The sequence below is a fragment of the Gossypium hirsutum genome, chromosome D05 (genome assembly GCF_007990345.1).
Source record: "Gossypium hirsutum isolate 1008001.06 chromosome D05, Gossypium_hirsutum_v2.1, whole genome shotgun sequence".
Lineage (NCBI taxonomy): Eukaryota > Viridiplantae > Streptophyta > Magnoliopsida > Malvales > Malvaceae > Gossypium > Gossypium hirsutum.
The window spans coordinates 51632416-51646231 of NC_053441.1; the positions used below are offsets into that span (position 1 = coordinate 51632416).

The following is a 13816-nucleotide window of genomic DNA, read 5'->3' on the forward strand; positions in this document are numbered from 1 at the left end:
TTTTAATGACTATTAGAATTTAAAGTACATCAAAACTTATTTTGATCCTGATGAATATCTACTTAATAAGATATTCATAACAAAAATAAATTAAAAATAAATATGTATACTTAAATAACACTAAGATAGGTGCAACTTAACAAACAAATACCTCTAAAATAGTAACAAAATTAACAATAAAACAAGAGTTATACAATATCCAAACAATCACAACAAAATAGTATCAATATAATAATGAAATGGTAGCAAAATAGTGAAAAACAAATAACAAGAAAATAGCAAAAAAACAGTAAAAAAATAGTTTTTTTTTTTGCATATTCGGGTCAGGCCCGGACGAAAAAGGTCTTACCCTAAGCCCAACCAATTTTTAAACGAGTCTTATTTGTTTGTCGAATTTCATTTTTTAAGCATATATTTTTACTCAAACCCTTCTACTTTTCAGGCGGGGCTTCGTGTAGGCGTGGACAATTCTAGTTGTATCTCACGACAAAATGAACAAAGGAGTGAAAGTTTAGCTTTTATATTTAGAGTTAATGGAGAAATTACAAGACAAGTCTCTCAGTGTTTTCCTATTATTATCGTAGGGCCTTCTGCCTATTTTAATTACAACCTAGGTCCTTCCTGTTTTATATTAATTTGAAACTTCGAAATTTCAGCATAATTAATTGCAGCATTTGACCGTTCTTTTTTTGAAGATAATTTTCAAGAGTTTTCGTTTGTAAATTTGTAAGTTTAGTCTTGCAAGGTTTTAAACGCTTTAGAATTTTGAAATCATGACTTGATTATTGCTCAATAAGTCCTTCCGTCTTAGAGGTGTCAATGGGCCGATCGGCTGCCCGAAATATGGGAGGGTTCGGATAAAAATATAGGCCCAAAATATGGGCTTGGGCAAAAAATAAGGCCAGTTTAAAATATGGGCCGGCCTCGAGCAAAATTTTTTTGGCCCGGGCCCGGCCCGGCCTGGCCCGAAAATATATTATATATATTTTAAAATATACTAGTTTTAGTTTTATTTTAAGTTTTAAGTTGCAAAATGTTAGATTTTGTTACAACAATTAATACAATTAATAATTTGATATAATTTGATAATTTTACTAACAATTAATACAATTAACAATTAATAATTTTACTAACAAAATGTTAGTAACAATTAATAATTAATAATTTGTTATAATTTGATAATTTTAGTAACAATTAATATAATTAACAATTAATAATTTTACTAGCAAAATGTTAGATTTTACAAAATGTTGACTAGTGCAAAAAAATATAATTTGATACAATTTTAATAAAAATATAATTTTAATTTTAATTAAAAAACTAGCTGGGCCGGGCCGGGCCGGGCTCGGATTCCATATTTTTTCCCCAGGCCGGGCCTAGACAAAATATCAAGCCCATATTTCGGGTCGAGCCTGGTCCAGGCCTAGGAAGGGGGCTGAAAAAATATTTTTGGCCCGGCCCGGCCCATGGGCACCTCTATTCCGTCTCCACATTTATTATAAAATTTGAAATTTATCTTTTTTTTTCCATTATTGATTACTTCAAACAAGTTTTTAAGTTTTCCTTTACTTACTTTCTAAAATATATTCGCAACCATATAATATTTTTTTAATCTAAAATGTTGAAAACTAATTTTTTTTAAAATAAAATTGAAATATCACTTTAATAATAATATTAAAACTAAATTGTTGTTTAAAATGTTTTAAAATAAAATTTCTACATTCGATTTAAAATATGATTTTTAAATTATTAAACTATTTTATATTTAATGCTTAGAAAATAAAAAAATAATTAAATACTTATGCATTTTAAAGTTTCAAATTTGAAACACTACTTTTTAAAATAATTTAGAAAGCTTTTAAAGTTCAAAATATTGTTTATACAATTTTCTAATAAATATTTTAAAAACCCAAATAAAAAATATATTATTAAAATTAAAAATTTTACATAAATTTAAAGCATTTTTTATGATTGTGACTATTAAATATTTTTAATTATATTTAAATAATAACAATTTTATAAAGTAGACCAACAACACAAGCATTACAGGATAAAAAAAAAACCAGTATATATATTATAGGAAGGTTTGAGCCCAAATTAGGCAAATTTCAGTTTTAGGAAGTTCACAAGCCACCATATGTCACCAACAAAGATTTGACACAAATGCAAAATGCATAAATTAAGTATAGGTGTTGTGTATTATTGGCTATATATATTTTATTACACAATTTATAGCAAAGTAATGTGCAAATTCTATGTTGTTTAATGATAAGATATTTTTTTAAAGGTTTTGGGTAATAGGTAGAATTGTTATTGGATTAGTTATTTAATATAAATATATATAATTAATATATTTATTTTTAATATAATATATTTGGCTCAGACTAAAAAAATTTTCTCTTAAAAAAAGTAACATTGCACCTTAATTCAAAAGGTTATAGTTAATTTGGCCCTAAGTTATAGTTAAAGAATAATTTTGATATTTTTAAGATTTTCTTAATAATAATTGTAAATTTTGTAAAAATATATGTAAAATAAATAAATAAATTATATAAAAATTAATAATTAAATAATTGTAAATTTTGCAGCTAATTTTTCCACATCTAATCTCATAAAAATTTAGTCTTTGAACTTTCACAAAAAAAATATTAAATACCCATTTACTTTGATCCTATTTTTTTTCATTTGCTTTGTTGTTTTATACTCTCTTTATCTTTATCTTTCTTTGCATTTTTTGTTCTCATTTTTCATGCATATCGGCATTGACTCCACTCTTCCCAGATAATTAAAAATAATATATGTATTATTTATAGTTAAAAATTAAAATATTGACTTGAAATTTTATATAATAAAATATATATGTTTTATTTATAGCTAAAAGTAAATTTTTTATATAATAAAAAATTGCAAGAAATGTTAATTTAAAAGTTTTTTATTTTTATTTTTAAGAATTTTTTATATTTATACATATTTAAATAAAATTATATTTAAATTATTTTTATAAATTGTTTTTAATAATTTTTAGCCTAAGATTTTAAAATTTTTTTTACAATTATTGTCAAGAAAATTTTAAAAATATGAAAATAATTTTTTAACTATAGTTCTAGGACTAAATTAACTATTAATCCTGTGAAATAAGGTGTAAGTTTACTTTTTTTTTAATAGAAGTTAATAGCCGAGTGATAAAAATATAACAATTTAATAACGTTAATGACTATTATATAACTTTTTAAAGTTGATGATTGAAATGTAATTTTAAACCCCCTAAAATTTATTATATTAAATACCGCGAATGAAACCGAAATGAAAAGGTAAGGATTACATGATAATGTAAAATATTTCTAAGTACTAAAATGATCAAAGCACCTGCCTGCTCGGTTTCCCTCCGGCCTTGACTTGTTTTAATTTAAAGTGGGATTAAAATTGGTTGATTTGGGTACAATACCGACCACTCCATTAGGATCAGAAGCATGCCTATATTGATCAACTTCTTTCTCAAGCGTCTCAATTATCTGATTCTGTCGAGCAATGGTGTCCAAAAGCCTTGAATTCTCAACTCGGAGTGCTTCAAACTGGCAAACGATAGCTTCAATTTGTGCTTCAATAGCTTCATCACTCAACTCCAAAGCACTTTCCACCACCCTCACTACCCTCCATAAACTCACTACCACAAGCAACCCTCCGCCTTTCGCCTCCCAAACAGCTTCCAGAACCAACGCCCCGATGACAACCACGCCGTCAACAACATAGCCTGGCCTTCTTAAGAACCCACCGATGCCAAGCGCCACCGCTAGAGCCGCAATCTTAGTTGAAAGCAACGTCAGGATGGAAATCCCCACCCAATGAAACCAAGATTTCTCTATGGTTTTACTACAGGAAACTAAGGTTGATGATAGTTCAAGAGTAGTGAGAATGAGGTCGAAAAGAAGCAATGATATTGCGAGAATCCGGATTTGAACCGATTCAAGGTATTTTGCTAAGTGATTTCTCCAGGGTGCTTTGCTTGATGGTGATGATGAACTTGGGTTGAAAATGTGTTGCCATTGCTGCCTTTTGTACCAGTTTTTAATGAGATTTTGAACTGATATTTCAACGGATTCAATGGCGATTGATTGATGAGAGGGGCCATTGGTGCAATTATTTGGGTTCATTAGCAGGAATTTTTAAGCGGCGGAAATGGGTATATAGGATACATAATAAAATCAATGATTATTATATAATTTGGTGGGAGGAAGATGACAATGGCCATAGATGTTTGGCTTGTATCACAAGGCAAGTTAGGTTTTCCGGTATTGTTTGCTTTGGAGTCACGTCGATAGCCACTTTATTGTTTATATATATATATATATATATATACATGTGGTCATTGAAGTTAAAGCTTCAAGTAAAATCAGACTGCCAAGCGACTTAAACTATGGCGGCTCCTTATGCTCTATGGAAGTCCAAATGGCACCCAAAATCTCGATAGAATGATGCGTCAAGCATTATAAAGCTACACTTTCCAGCATTTCAGTTATAAACTTATGGGGTGGGAGGCCCTTTTTTTTTTTTTTTCTAAATGTAAAATTCTATAATTGATAGTACTCGGAGTGTCATGCGCGGGTTTTCATGGGCTGGCAGAAGTGAGGATTGAGGGTGGGTTATTCTTGCATGGGAGGTTACGCGCAAGCCAAAAATGCATGGGAGGACTTTGGCTTCCAAGACATCAAACTATTTAACTTGCACTACACCAAAATAGGTTTTTAGCGACGCTTTTTTAGGCATTTAGCGGCGCTGAAAAGAGCCGCTAAAAGTATTTGCGGCGCTTTAAAAAGTGCTAAAAAAATGCCGCTAAAAATGCGTCATTAACTTTAGCAGCGTTTTTAGAAAAAAACGCCACTAAAGACCAAGACCTTTAGCGGCGCTTTTAGCAAAAACGTCGCTAAAAACATAATATTTAAAAAAAATTATTTTAATCAAATAATAATTATTTTTATGATAAATATTATATTATGTTTTATTTTTTTAATTTGAACTTTAAATATAATTTTTAAAGATAAATAAAAAATATTATTTAAATTAAATTTTCTATGAAAATTTTAACTTTAAAACTAAATATAAAAATTAATGAATTTAGTTTTAGAATTTAAGGCCGAAAATTACTAACACAATTAAAATCCAAAAGTTAAAACTCAAGTTGTCTTAAATATTAAAGTAAAAATAAAAATTTAGAATCAAAACTAAAATAAACAATGAAATGATAGCTCAAATGTAGGTTTTTGCTGCAAGTTACACAGACAATAACGAAAAATTAAACACCACACATAAAATTTATCAAACTAGTTAAGAAATACATGGTGCAGCCATGCAGGATAAATACAATAGAATCATAGGGTAATTTTGCATAAATATCTTCAGAGTACCAAGAACAATGTCACAAAATTATAAAACATGATAAAAAAAAAAAGAACAGGTAGCAGACAAGCTATTTGTTACTTTTTGTTTTGCTTCCAAGGCTTCCTCAGCTGCCTTCATCTTGGCAACAGAATCATCTTCATCATCCCTACTTAAGAAAACAAAGAACCTATTGTTAAACAATTTAGAACTTGAAAAAGAAAAGAACCATGTTACTTGGACTTAAGTATGAGTGTTAGGTGTCAGTATAAAGACATGTCAGATATGGGTATGAAGGCATGTCTGAGATGAGTATGTTTAATTTTTTTTCCAGGTTTTCCCACATCCATGGGTTCCGGACACTGATACTTAAATCATAAAAAGTCGGAATAAAAAGCATAACCATAATAATAGAGTACGAACCTAAAAGAGCAAGTACATTTAACAACATATTTTTCTTGAAATCCCATAGAAGCAAGATATATGTTCTGCATCAAAACATATAATTGCAGTAACAATGAAAAACCCCCCAAATACCAAATATTTTACAATTAATAACATGCCAAAAATTTTACATTACATTAAATTTTACAAATAATAACCATTAAATTTAATTAATTTGAGGCAGAAGAAATGAGGTCCTTACTTAAGCTAGAAATTCGAATTAAAAACCCTATGAATATCAAAACCTAACAAACAATCAAACCACAATATATTCTCCAATTAAAATTAAAAACAACCCTACATAAAAAAACCATAGGTGCTAACAATTATTTTACAAGTTAATTCAGCAAATAAATGACAATAAATTGGAACTAAATTCAAAGATTGGAGGAAATAAAATGCGAAATTGAAAAATACCGAAGTACCTGAATATTTTTCAGAACTCTGAAGGGATCGGAAATTCAAAGGAAAAGATTTGAAAAATGGCGTTTGAAAAAAATACAAATATAAAAAGACTGTTGAAATTTTCGGTGGAGTTGTTTTCAAGATGGCAAATATAAACTACATGGAATATGAACAAATAAAATGTCAAGATGGAAATCAGCATGGTCGGATGAATGGTCTGCAAATCCCATGGGGTGTCATCAAGTCTGCAAATCCATCAAGTAAAGACATTAGCACAATTTAATAGAACTTTAATCTAAAAAGCAAGTACATAAAGATTCTCTAGTCTTATTTCATAATATACCCAAATATAACAGCATTCCAAAGCATAATGTTGTTATCTTGAGGTGCACCACTAATTCCTGCACAAAATAAATGATAAAAAAGGCCACAGTTCTTTAGCATAAACAGCAAACAAATTAGATGAAAACCGGACTTCTACAACTAAACCGAGTTTAGAACATCAATTCTATAGCTTCACATGTTGATTGACATTCAAATCTCAATATTTACTTTGAGGTGCATGCAAAGACCCGCCAAGTCACGAGCTACACAACAAGAAGAGACTGTTTTCAATCCCATAAGCTCTAGTTAACATCGCAAGGTTCGAATTAAACTCTTCCAACTAGGAATCTCAAGCTCTAATCGCTGGGAAACATCAATTCGCACACCAATCATAAACGTTGATATTTTTATTTGCTTACAGATTACGCAATAGTGAAAAAAATCGTAAGGGGCATAAAGCACACTATTGCTTTTGAATAAAAATTTAGATTCTAAGGAGAAGGACAATAAACAAAAAGCAATATCATAAATAATCCTACATCAATTTTATGCTGAAACTCAAACAGACCACAAAACATTCAAGTTCAGAATCAGAACTACATTAAAAAACATCAACATAAGCTTTTCTTTTCCATGTCTTCTCTTCATAATAATAATGCTCACATATCTCAAGAAACACTTAAAAAGAGTTATATACATCATTTTCTTTCTTTCTAATTGTACTTTTCACCTCATGTTCTCTCTGCGACGAACATAACGAGTCCAATCGTTGTACCTTGGTCTGTCTTGGGCCCTTTGCGGTTTTGGTTCCACCCTCCTTTGTCTTTCCAGTGCTCGTTGAACAATCTCCCCATTAACAAACAATTCAGCTGCAAAATAATAATTGCAATTGTCAAATATCAAATATTATCTGTCTCCCTACTCAAGGCTAGTAACTTAGAAAAGATGGACTGAGCAAATTGTTTTACAAGCATTAGAATATAGACAATTTTTGTTTTTAAATTCCCAATGAACAATATTGATGGTGCAAACCATGTGGTATAATGTCTTCTCCAGTTCTCCCTACTGGTTGAGTCCATGTTGTAAAAATGGAAGCACAAAGTTAAAACAAGAGTTATCAGGGTATAAACAACGCATATAATTAAAGCAAATAAATCGAAATCAAAATTAAAATTAAAACAAGAGTATGAAATTAGAGACCTGATAGTGTCGTTATCAGGGTTGTGACTAATAACAATGGCATAATCACCAGAAGCCCGAGCGAAAACCCCACGATCACCAACGTGGTGTTCGACGTTGCAAACGACAACTCCTTCGGGATAGATCTAAGAGGCAACACGTTTCCGACCATAAGGGTGGCCTTCTTACCACAGTACACGAACTGTCCGGTGTACATACCCTCAGCGGCGACGAACAGTTCCTTCTGCTTCTTGTAACGGAATGGGTGACAGAACATGACGCGAGCTAAGGGCGCACCGCGGCCTGGGTCATGGATAACATCGGTGACGACGCCTTTGAGGTATTCATTTTGTTCACCGAAGTCGAGGCTGCAAAAATGGGCAGGACCAACGGAGATGCAGAGGGCTGTCGATTTGGGGAATTTGAGGGCAAAAAATAAAGGAGAAATGGTTTGGGAAAAATAAAACGGAGAAAAAAGAAGAAAGGTGGGATTTCATTTGAAATTTTGGGAAAAAGAAGGGGGAAACGAAGAAGGGATTTTATGCGCTATTTTTAAAAGCCAAATTTTGTTTGCAAAAGAAGGGATTTTATAAAAACGGCGTCATTTTTAACACTGAATTTTTTTGCAAAAACGCCGCTATTGTTGAAGGGAAAAAGAAGGGATTTTATAAGTGAAATCTTTTTGCGACGTTTTAATAAAAATGTCGCTATTGCTTATTTTTTGCGGTATTTTTATAAAAACGCCACTATTGTTTAAGGGGAAAGAAAGGGATTTTATAAAAATGGTGCCATTTTTAAAAGTGAATTTTTTTGCGGCGTTTTTATAAAAAAACATCACTATTGCTTATCTTTTGCGGCGTTATTTAGAAAAATGCCGCAAAAAAATATTTTATTTTGAACAAAATGACGCCGTTTTACTATGCTAAAAAATTTTATTTTTATTTTTTATAAATTAATTTTTTATAAAATAAAAAAACCAAGTACACTTAAAATAAATATTATATATTTTAATAAGAAAACAAATGATAAAATGGCTGTAATTAATTATTAAGTTAGAATTATCCAAATTAAATAATTACCTATATATCCATATCATTTTTATCTCTTTTTTTTGTATTTTTTTCTTATAATTTGGTCCTATCCAAATTAAATAATTATCTATATATCCATATCAAATATATCAAATGGTTTAGATTAAATATTTTTAAATATAAAAGTATTAATTGATTGTATAAAATTGTATCATTTAACAAATCTCAAATAAACCTTAAACCCTAAATTAATCATTCAATATACATAAAGTCTATCTATTATATATCTCTTAAATAATATAAACTATACTCATAATTTTAATATATTAAATTTATTATTATCTCTTTTATAATTATATAAGAACATATTTAATATATAAATTAAAAAAACTAATTAATTTAAACCCTAACCCGACCCTTAAATCCCTAAATCCCTAACTCTTAACCCCTAACTCTTAACCATTAAACCTTAAATCCCAACCCTTAAACCATAATCCCTAAATCCATATATAATTATTTGATCACGGCAGGGGCAAGGCAAAACACGCAAAAAACTGAACTGGATAAAAAAATTGAACCGAGCACTAAAAATACTGAACCAGGATGGGATAAGATGGGGATATCCTTGGATATAGCTTATATCGATTTTGAAGAACCAATTTAATATTATCTCTTTTACAATTATATAAGAATTTAATTAATATATAAATTAGAAAACACTAGTTAATCTAAACCCTAAACCATAAACTTAAACCCTAAAACCATAAACCCTTAACACATAACCTTTAAACCTTAAACCACAGCCTTTAAACCATAAACCATAAACCGTAAACCACAAACCATAACCCCTAAACCCATAATCCAAAAACCTTAAAATGGTAACACCTAAACCTTAAACTCTAAACTATAGTGATAATTAATTCAATATTTTAAAATTAATAATATCTCTTTTACGATTATATAAGAAATTATTTAATATATTAATTAAAAAATCAGTATTGTATCCAAAAAACTTTAAAATAATTTTAAATAATATTATTTTAATTTTTTCCACTTTTAACAAATATTTTAAATTATTTTAAATCCTTGAGCATTAGCGGCGCTTTCCAAAAAACGCCGCTAAAGACTTGAGCATTAGCGGCGCTTTCCCAAAAACGCCGCTAAAGCCCCGAAAGCTCAGAAAACGGCGTCGTCGGGCTTAAGTTTTTGCGGCACTTTCTGGAAATCATCGCTAATGCTTGGTTTTAGCGGCGTTTTCCATAAAGCGCCGCTAATACTCGATCTTTAGCGGCGTTTTTGGAAAAACGCCGCTAATGCTCGATCTTTAGCGGCGTTTTTTATCCAAACGCCGCTAAAAATGCCACTAAAAGCCTGTTCTGATGTAGTGTTGGCTGAAGACACTTGACAAACCGTCGTTGATTTGTATGAGTTTGTGTATGGCTATAAGGAGGTTGACGCCGGGCTTCTATTGAAAAATTGGAGATAAGGCGAATGTGGGGATTTGGGATGATATGTGGGACTCAAAGTGATATTGATTGGTTGGCTTTATCTTTTAATGAGAGATTGCTGGGTGCAAATGTTGCCGAGTGCGGATGGAAAAGAGTGGGATTTGGGTTTCTTGGATCTAGTATATTAAGTGTAGTAGACTCCTTTTGTTTATTTATATTTTTTGAATAAATTGGTTTAATAAAAATATTTAATAATTACATGAATACTCTTTGTATATTGTCCTCAATGTTTTCCATGCAAAACAAAATGGAAGCAAATATTGACTCACTGGTTATCTAACATTTAGCTAATACTAAGCAGTATTACGTGGTCAAATCGTAATAGAGAAAGATAATTTGTATTAGTAAATGAACTTAAACATGTCTTTAGTCTAATTGGAAATGAACAAATCGTTTGAAAGACTGATATATCGCCTATCAAATCCAACTAGGGAGATGTTTTGTTTTAAGCATAGGAGCAGATAACTCCCAGAAGATAGAGACATAGTTGTGACTAATTGGATTAACAGTACATTGGACAGGACCCAAGTAGAATAGATCCTAGATCCATTTACGGATTTATTCACTTGTGACATTCATAGTATGGCATACATTAATCTTGAGTGGATGACAGATTATGTATGCATGACTCGTACACTTTGATGTAAATAACAGTCTAAATTCAAATAGATAAGAAGCCGAAAGCTAGTGCGGTGAGTATATGGCTTCTGCAGTATGTAATATCATTCAAAATAATGGAATTCATAACCCAACTAATGGGTAAATTGATATCCTCTCATCGACATTACATGATACATGAAAAGTAAATGTGGCCACAGGTCGTTTGTCTTTATAACCAGTAAGTAACCATGTCAAGTCGGTGCCGTGACACCCTATGGCCTGTGTCACAACACCGATGTCAGTTTACTCCTTAGGGCATATCTTCAAGGCCTACAAGGCTATATAAATCACCAAATTTGCTCATTTTATTGCCTAAGTGTTATAGGTAAAAACTAAATGAAAACATAACAAAATTGCTTTCCTACGAGCTCATTAAGTATAGAAAATACTTTAATCTTCTATAACTAATTACGACAGATCACAAGCGCAATAGAAAAATAGGATTTGATGAACCTACAGCATGGACCCATGTGTGATATAACAGATTCGGGAAAAGGAAGGTTTGAAATATATCTTTAATTTATTTGCATAGACAAAAATCGTATTAATTGGAGCTTTGTAGGAAAAGTCTAATCGTAGCCGCAACTACTTCGCTCTGACTTTTACTATATCAACCAAGCGACAATAATTAGAATTCTTATGAACTACTAAGAAATTTATTTCAAAATCACTTTTGTATTAGACTAAGTATTTTGAGTAAAGTGAATCAATGAAGGAAACAAATTATTCTTTTATAATAGACCTGTAAATAATCAACAACATAGGGATTGTGTAACACCTCTAACCCGTCTCCCTAGTCAAATTAGGGTTACGAAACATTACCGATCAATCATAAAACATTCACCATCATAACATTAAATAAATTAATCTCATTCAAAAGATATCAAACATAAGCATTTGGTCCATAAATTGAGTCTTCAAGGCCCTAAAAATAGATTAGGAGCAATTCGGGACTAATTTGAAACAAACCAGAAGTTTTAAGAAAAAGTTAGAAAAATTGGAAAATAGGGATCACACGGCGGTGTAACATTTGAACAAGGGACACACGGCCATGTCTCAGCCTGTGTCCTCACTTGTGTAACTCACTAAGATGCCACACACGGCCGTGTGTCAGGCCATGTGCTAGGCTATGTAACTCACTGACTTGAAACAATAGAATTTTACAAATGACACACGGTTGTATCGCCAGGCCATGTGAACCCAAAAGTTTGCTTAAAATCAAGTCATTTCAAGTCCAAATCATAGCTAATCATCTATACCATTTGGGCTCACGTTCAAGGGATTTAAACATCAATCAAACACACATAAACATGCCATTTGAAACACCCTGATTCATCTGACCGATGTGCCATTCAAATGCACCACAGTTGTATCAAAACATCTTTAACCAAAACATGCCAACATTATCATATTCCAAGCACAAAAACCTAGTTCAATTACCTACCAAGGGATATCACATATGACCATTTACAAGCCATTCCAAACATACCAACAAGGACCTTATATACAAGCACTTAAAAGTGACCAAAATGACACAACTTGGTAAGGTGTTAAGGTTCACCAAACCAAACATAAACTTCAAAGCATATACATATCAAATTACCATTAACACTTTCACAAAATACCATTACAAAATATCCTATGCATACCATTATTAACCTTGGCTGCAATACTCAAAAACAACCGAAATGGTTGTTGGATAGTGTGATAGGTCTCCAACGAGCTTTCAACTGATCGAGCTTTCGTTAATCTATAAAACAAAGGAAAGTAACTACGTAAGCAATGAGTGTTTAGTAAGCTCGTCTAAACTTTAAACATAACTTACCATTTCATTAATACAATTCCTAGATTAGACATAAATCATTACCAATACCATAACCTTAGTATGATCCTATACAACATCATCAACTCACAAGTTAGTACACTTGTTCATGATACAAATGAATTCAACCATAAGATAAGTACAGTTCCACATGTAAATACATCATTTAGCTCATAAATCTTTTCATAAGGTCATGATTCAATCCATTTGCATACTTACCATTTCATTTCCTTTTCTTACCCGTTAAACCATCTAGAATTACATCAGATACTCAGGAATGCTCACACATAGTGTGCCTTTCCATATAACCATAACATTTCCTTTACATCAATACTCACACGAGCTGTAAAATGGGCCTACTCACACGAGCTGTGGGTCAGAATGTAAGCTACACGATGCTGCTCACATGAGCTGTGGAGAATCTGCAACAAATGCAGGACTTGAGCCATCGGTAGGGCATTCAAGACTAGCACCCAAAACATGAAATCCCTAATGACATGTCATTTGCATCCTAAGAATTCTTCAAGTTTAACCGAGACTCGTTATCCATCAATTCACCATATTTGTAACACCCCTAAACCGTATTCGTTGTCGAAATAAGGTTACAGAACATTACCATACAAACAAAATAGTAAACTTTTCAATTCATACATTAATGTAAACATAGTCTAATTACATTCATAATGACCTTTAATTGAGCCCTCGAGGCCCTAAAAATACTTTAGAAACAATCAGGGACTAAATTGGAAACATATGGAAAGTTTAAGAAAAAAATCAGAAAATTTGGACTGCAAGGGTCACACGGCCGTGTGGCTCACACGGTTGAGACACACCCCTGTGTCTCAAGCCTTGTAACAATCAAAATAGGGACATGCGGCCGTGTCCTAGCCCGTGCCCATACCGGTGTAACTCTTTGACTTGGGTCACACGACCAAGCCACACGTCCGTGTTCTAGGTCGTGTAACCTTCGAATTAGCCTCACACGCCCGTGTGCTAGGCCGTGTAACTTTTAAAAAACAAACTTTCAAACCTACAGGGGACACACGACTGTGTCACACGGCTGAGACACA

General features: G+C 31.7%; 2 protein-coding genes across 14 annotated transcripts; both read right to left on the reverse strand.

Moving 5' to 3' along the window:
* Nucleotides 1-3250: 3250 nt before the first annotated feature.
* On the reverse strand, nucleotides 3251-4179 carry LOC107902949 (transmembrane protein 266). Its single transcript, XM_016829048.2, has one exon. It carries the CDS (start codon nucleotides 4149-4151, stop codon nucleotides 3402-3404), a length of 750 nt encoding a protein of 249 aa, XP_016684537.2. The 5' UTR covers nucleotides 4152-4179; the 3' UTR covers nucleotides 3251-3401.
* Nucleotides 4180-5322: 1143 nt separating this feature from the next.
* LOC107903822 (uncharacterized) lies at nucleotides 5323-8281 on the reverse strand. 13 transcript variants are annotated; one of them, XR_005913287.1, is made up of 6 exons: nucleotides 7747-8281; nucleotides 7277-7415; nucleotides 6566-6623; nucleotides 6243-6467; nucleotides 5797-5861; nucleotides 5323-5542 (listed from the first exon to the last, which is right to left on the reverse strand). XR_005913287.1 is itself a non-coding variant. In XM_041092629.1 (6 exons), the coding sequence occupies exons 1-4, from the start codon at nucleotides 8000-8002 to the stop codon at nucleotides 6617-6619; spliced, it is 390 nt and encodes a 129-aa protein (XP_040948563.1). In that variant the 5' UTR covers nucleotides 8003-8263; the 3' UTR covers nucleotides 5323-5861; nucleotides 6243-6439; nucleotides 6566-6616. The 13 variants fall into 13 exon arrangements, 10 of the variants coding, with proteins under 10 accessions (XP_040948563.1, XP_040948558.1, XP_040948562.1 ...); XM_041092629.1 differs by adding an exon at nucleotides 7579-7611 and having other exon boundaries at nucleotides 5323-5861; nucleotides 6243-6439; nucleotides 7322-7415; nucleotides 7747-8263; XM_041092624.1 differs by adding an exon at nucleotides 7579-7611 and having other exon boundaries at nucleotides 5323-5861; nucleotides 6243-6439; nucleotides 7747-8263.
* Between the last annotated feature and the right edge of the window lie 5535 nt (nucleotides 8282-13816).

What these genes read in the sequence shown, in the direction of transcription:
- LOC107902949 (XM_016829048.2), bottom strand. Translation starts at nt 4,151, where the DNA reads ATGAACCCAAATAATTGCACCAATGGCCCCTCTCATCAATCAATCGCC.
- LOC107903822 (XM_041092624.1), bottom strand. Translation starts at nt 8,002, where the DNA reads ATGTTCTGTCACCCATTCCGTTACAAGAAGCAGAAGGAACTGTTCGTC. An exon ending in CCTGATAACGACACTATCAG is followed by an intron (nt 7,612 to 7,746) that starts GTCTCTAATTTC and finishes GGACTCAACCAG; the next exon opens with TAGGGAGAACTGGAGAAGAC. An exon ending in AGAAGACATTATACCACATG is followed by an intron (nt 7,416 to 7,578) that starts GTTTGCACCATC and finishes ATTATTTTGCAG; the next exon opens with CTGAATTGTTTGTTAATGGG.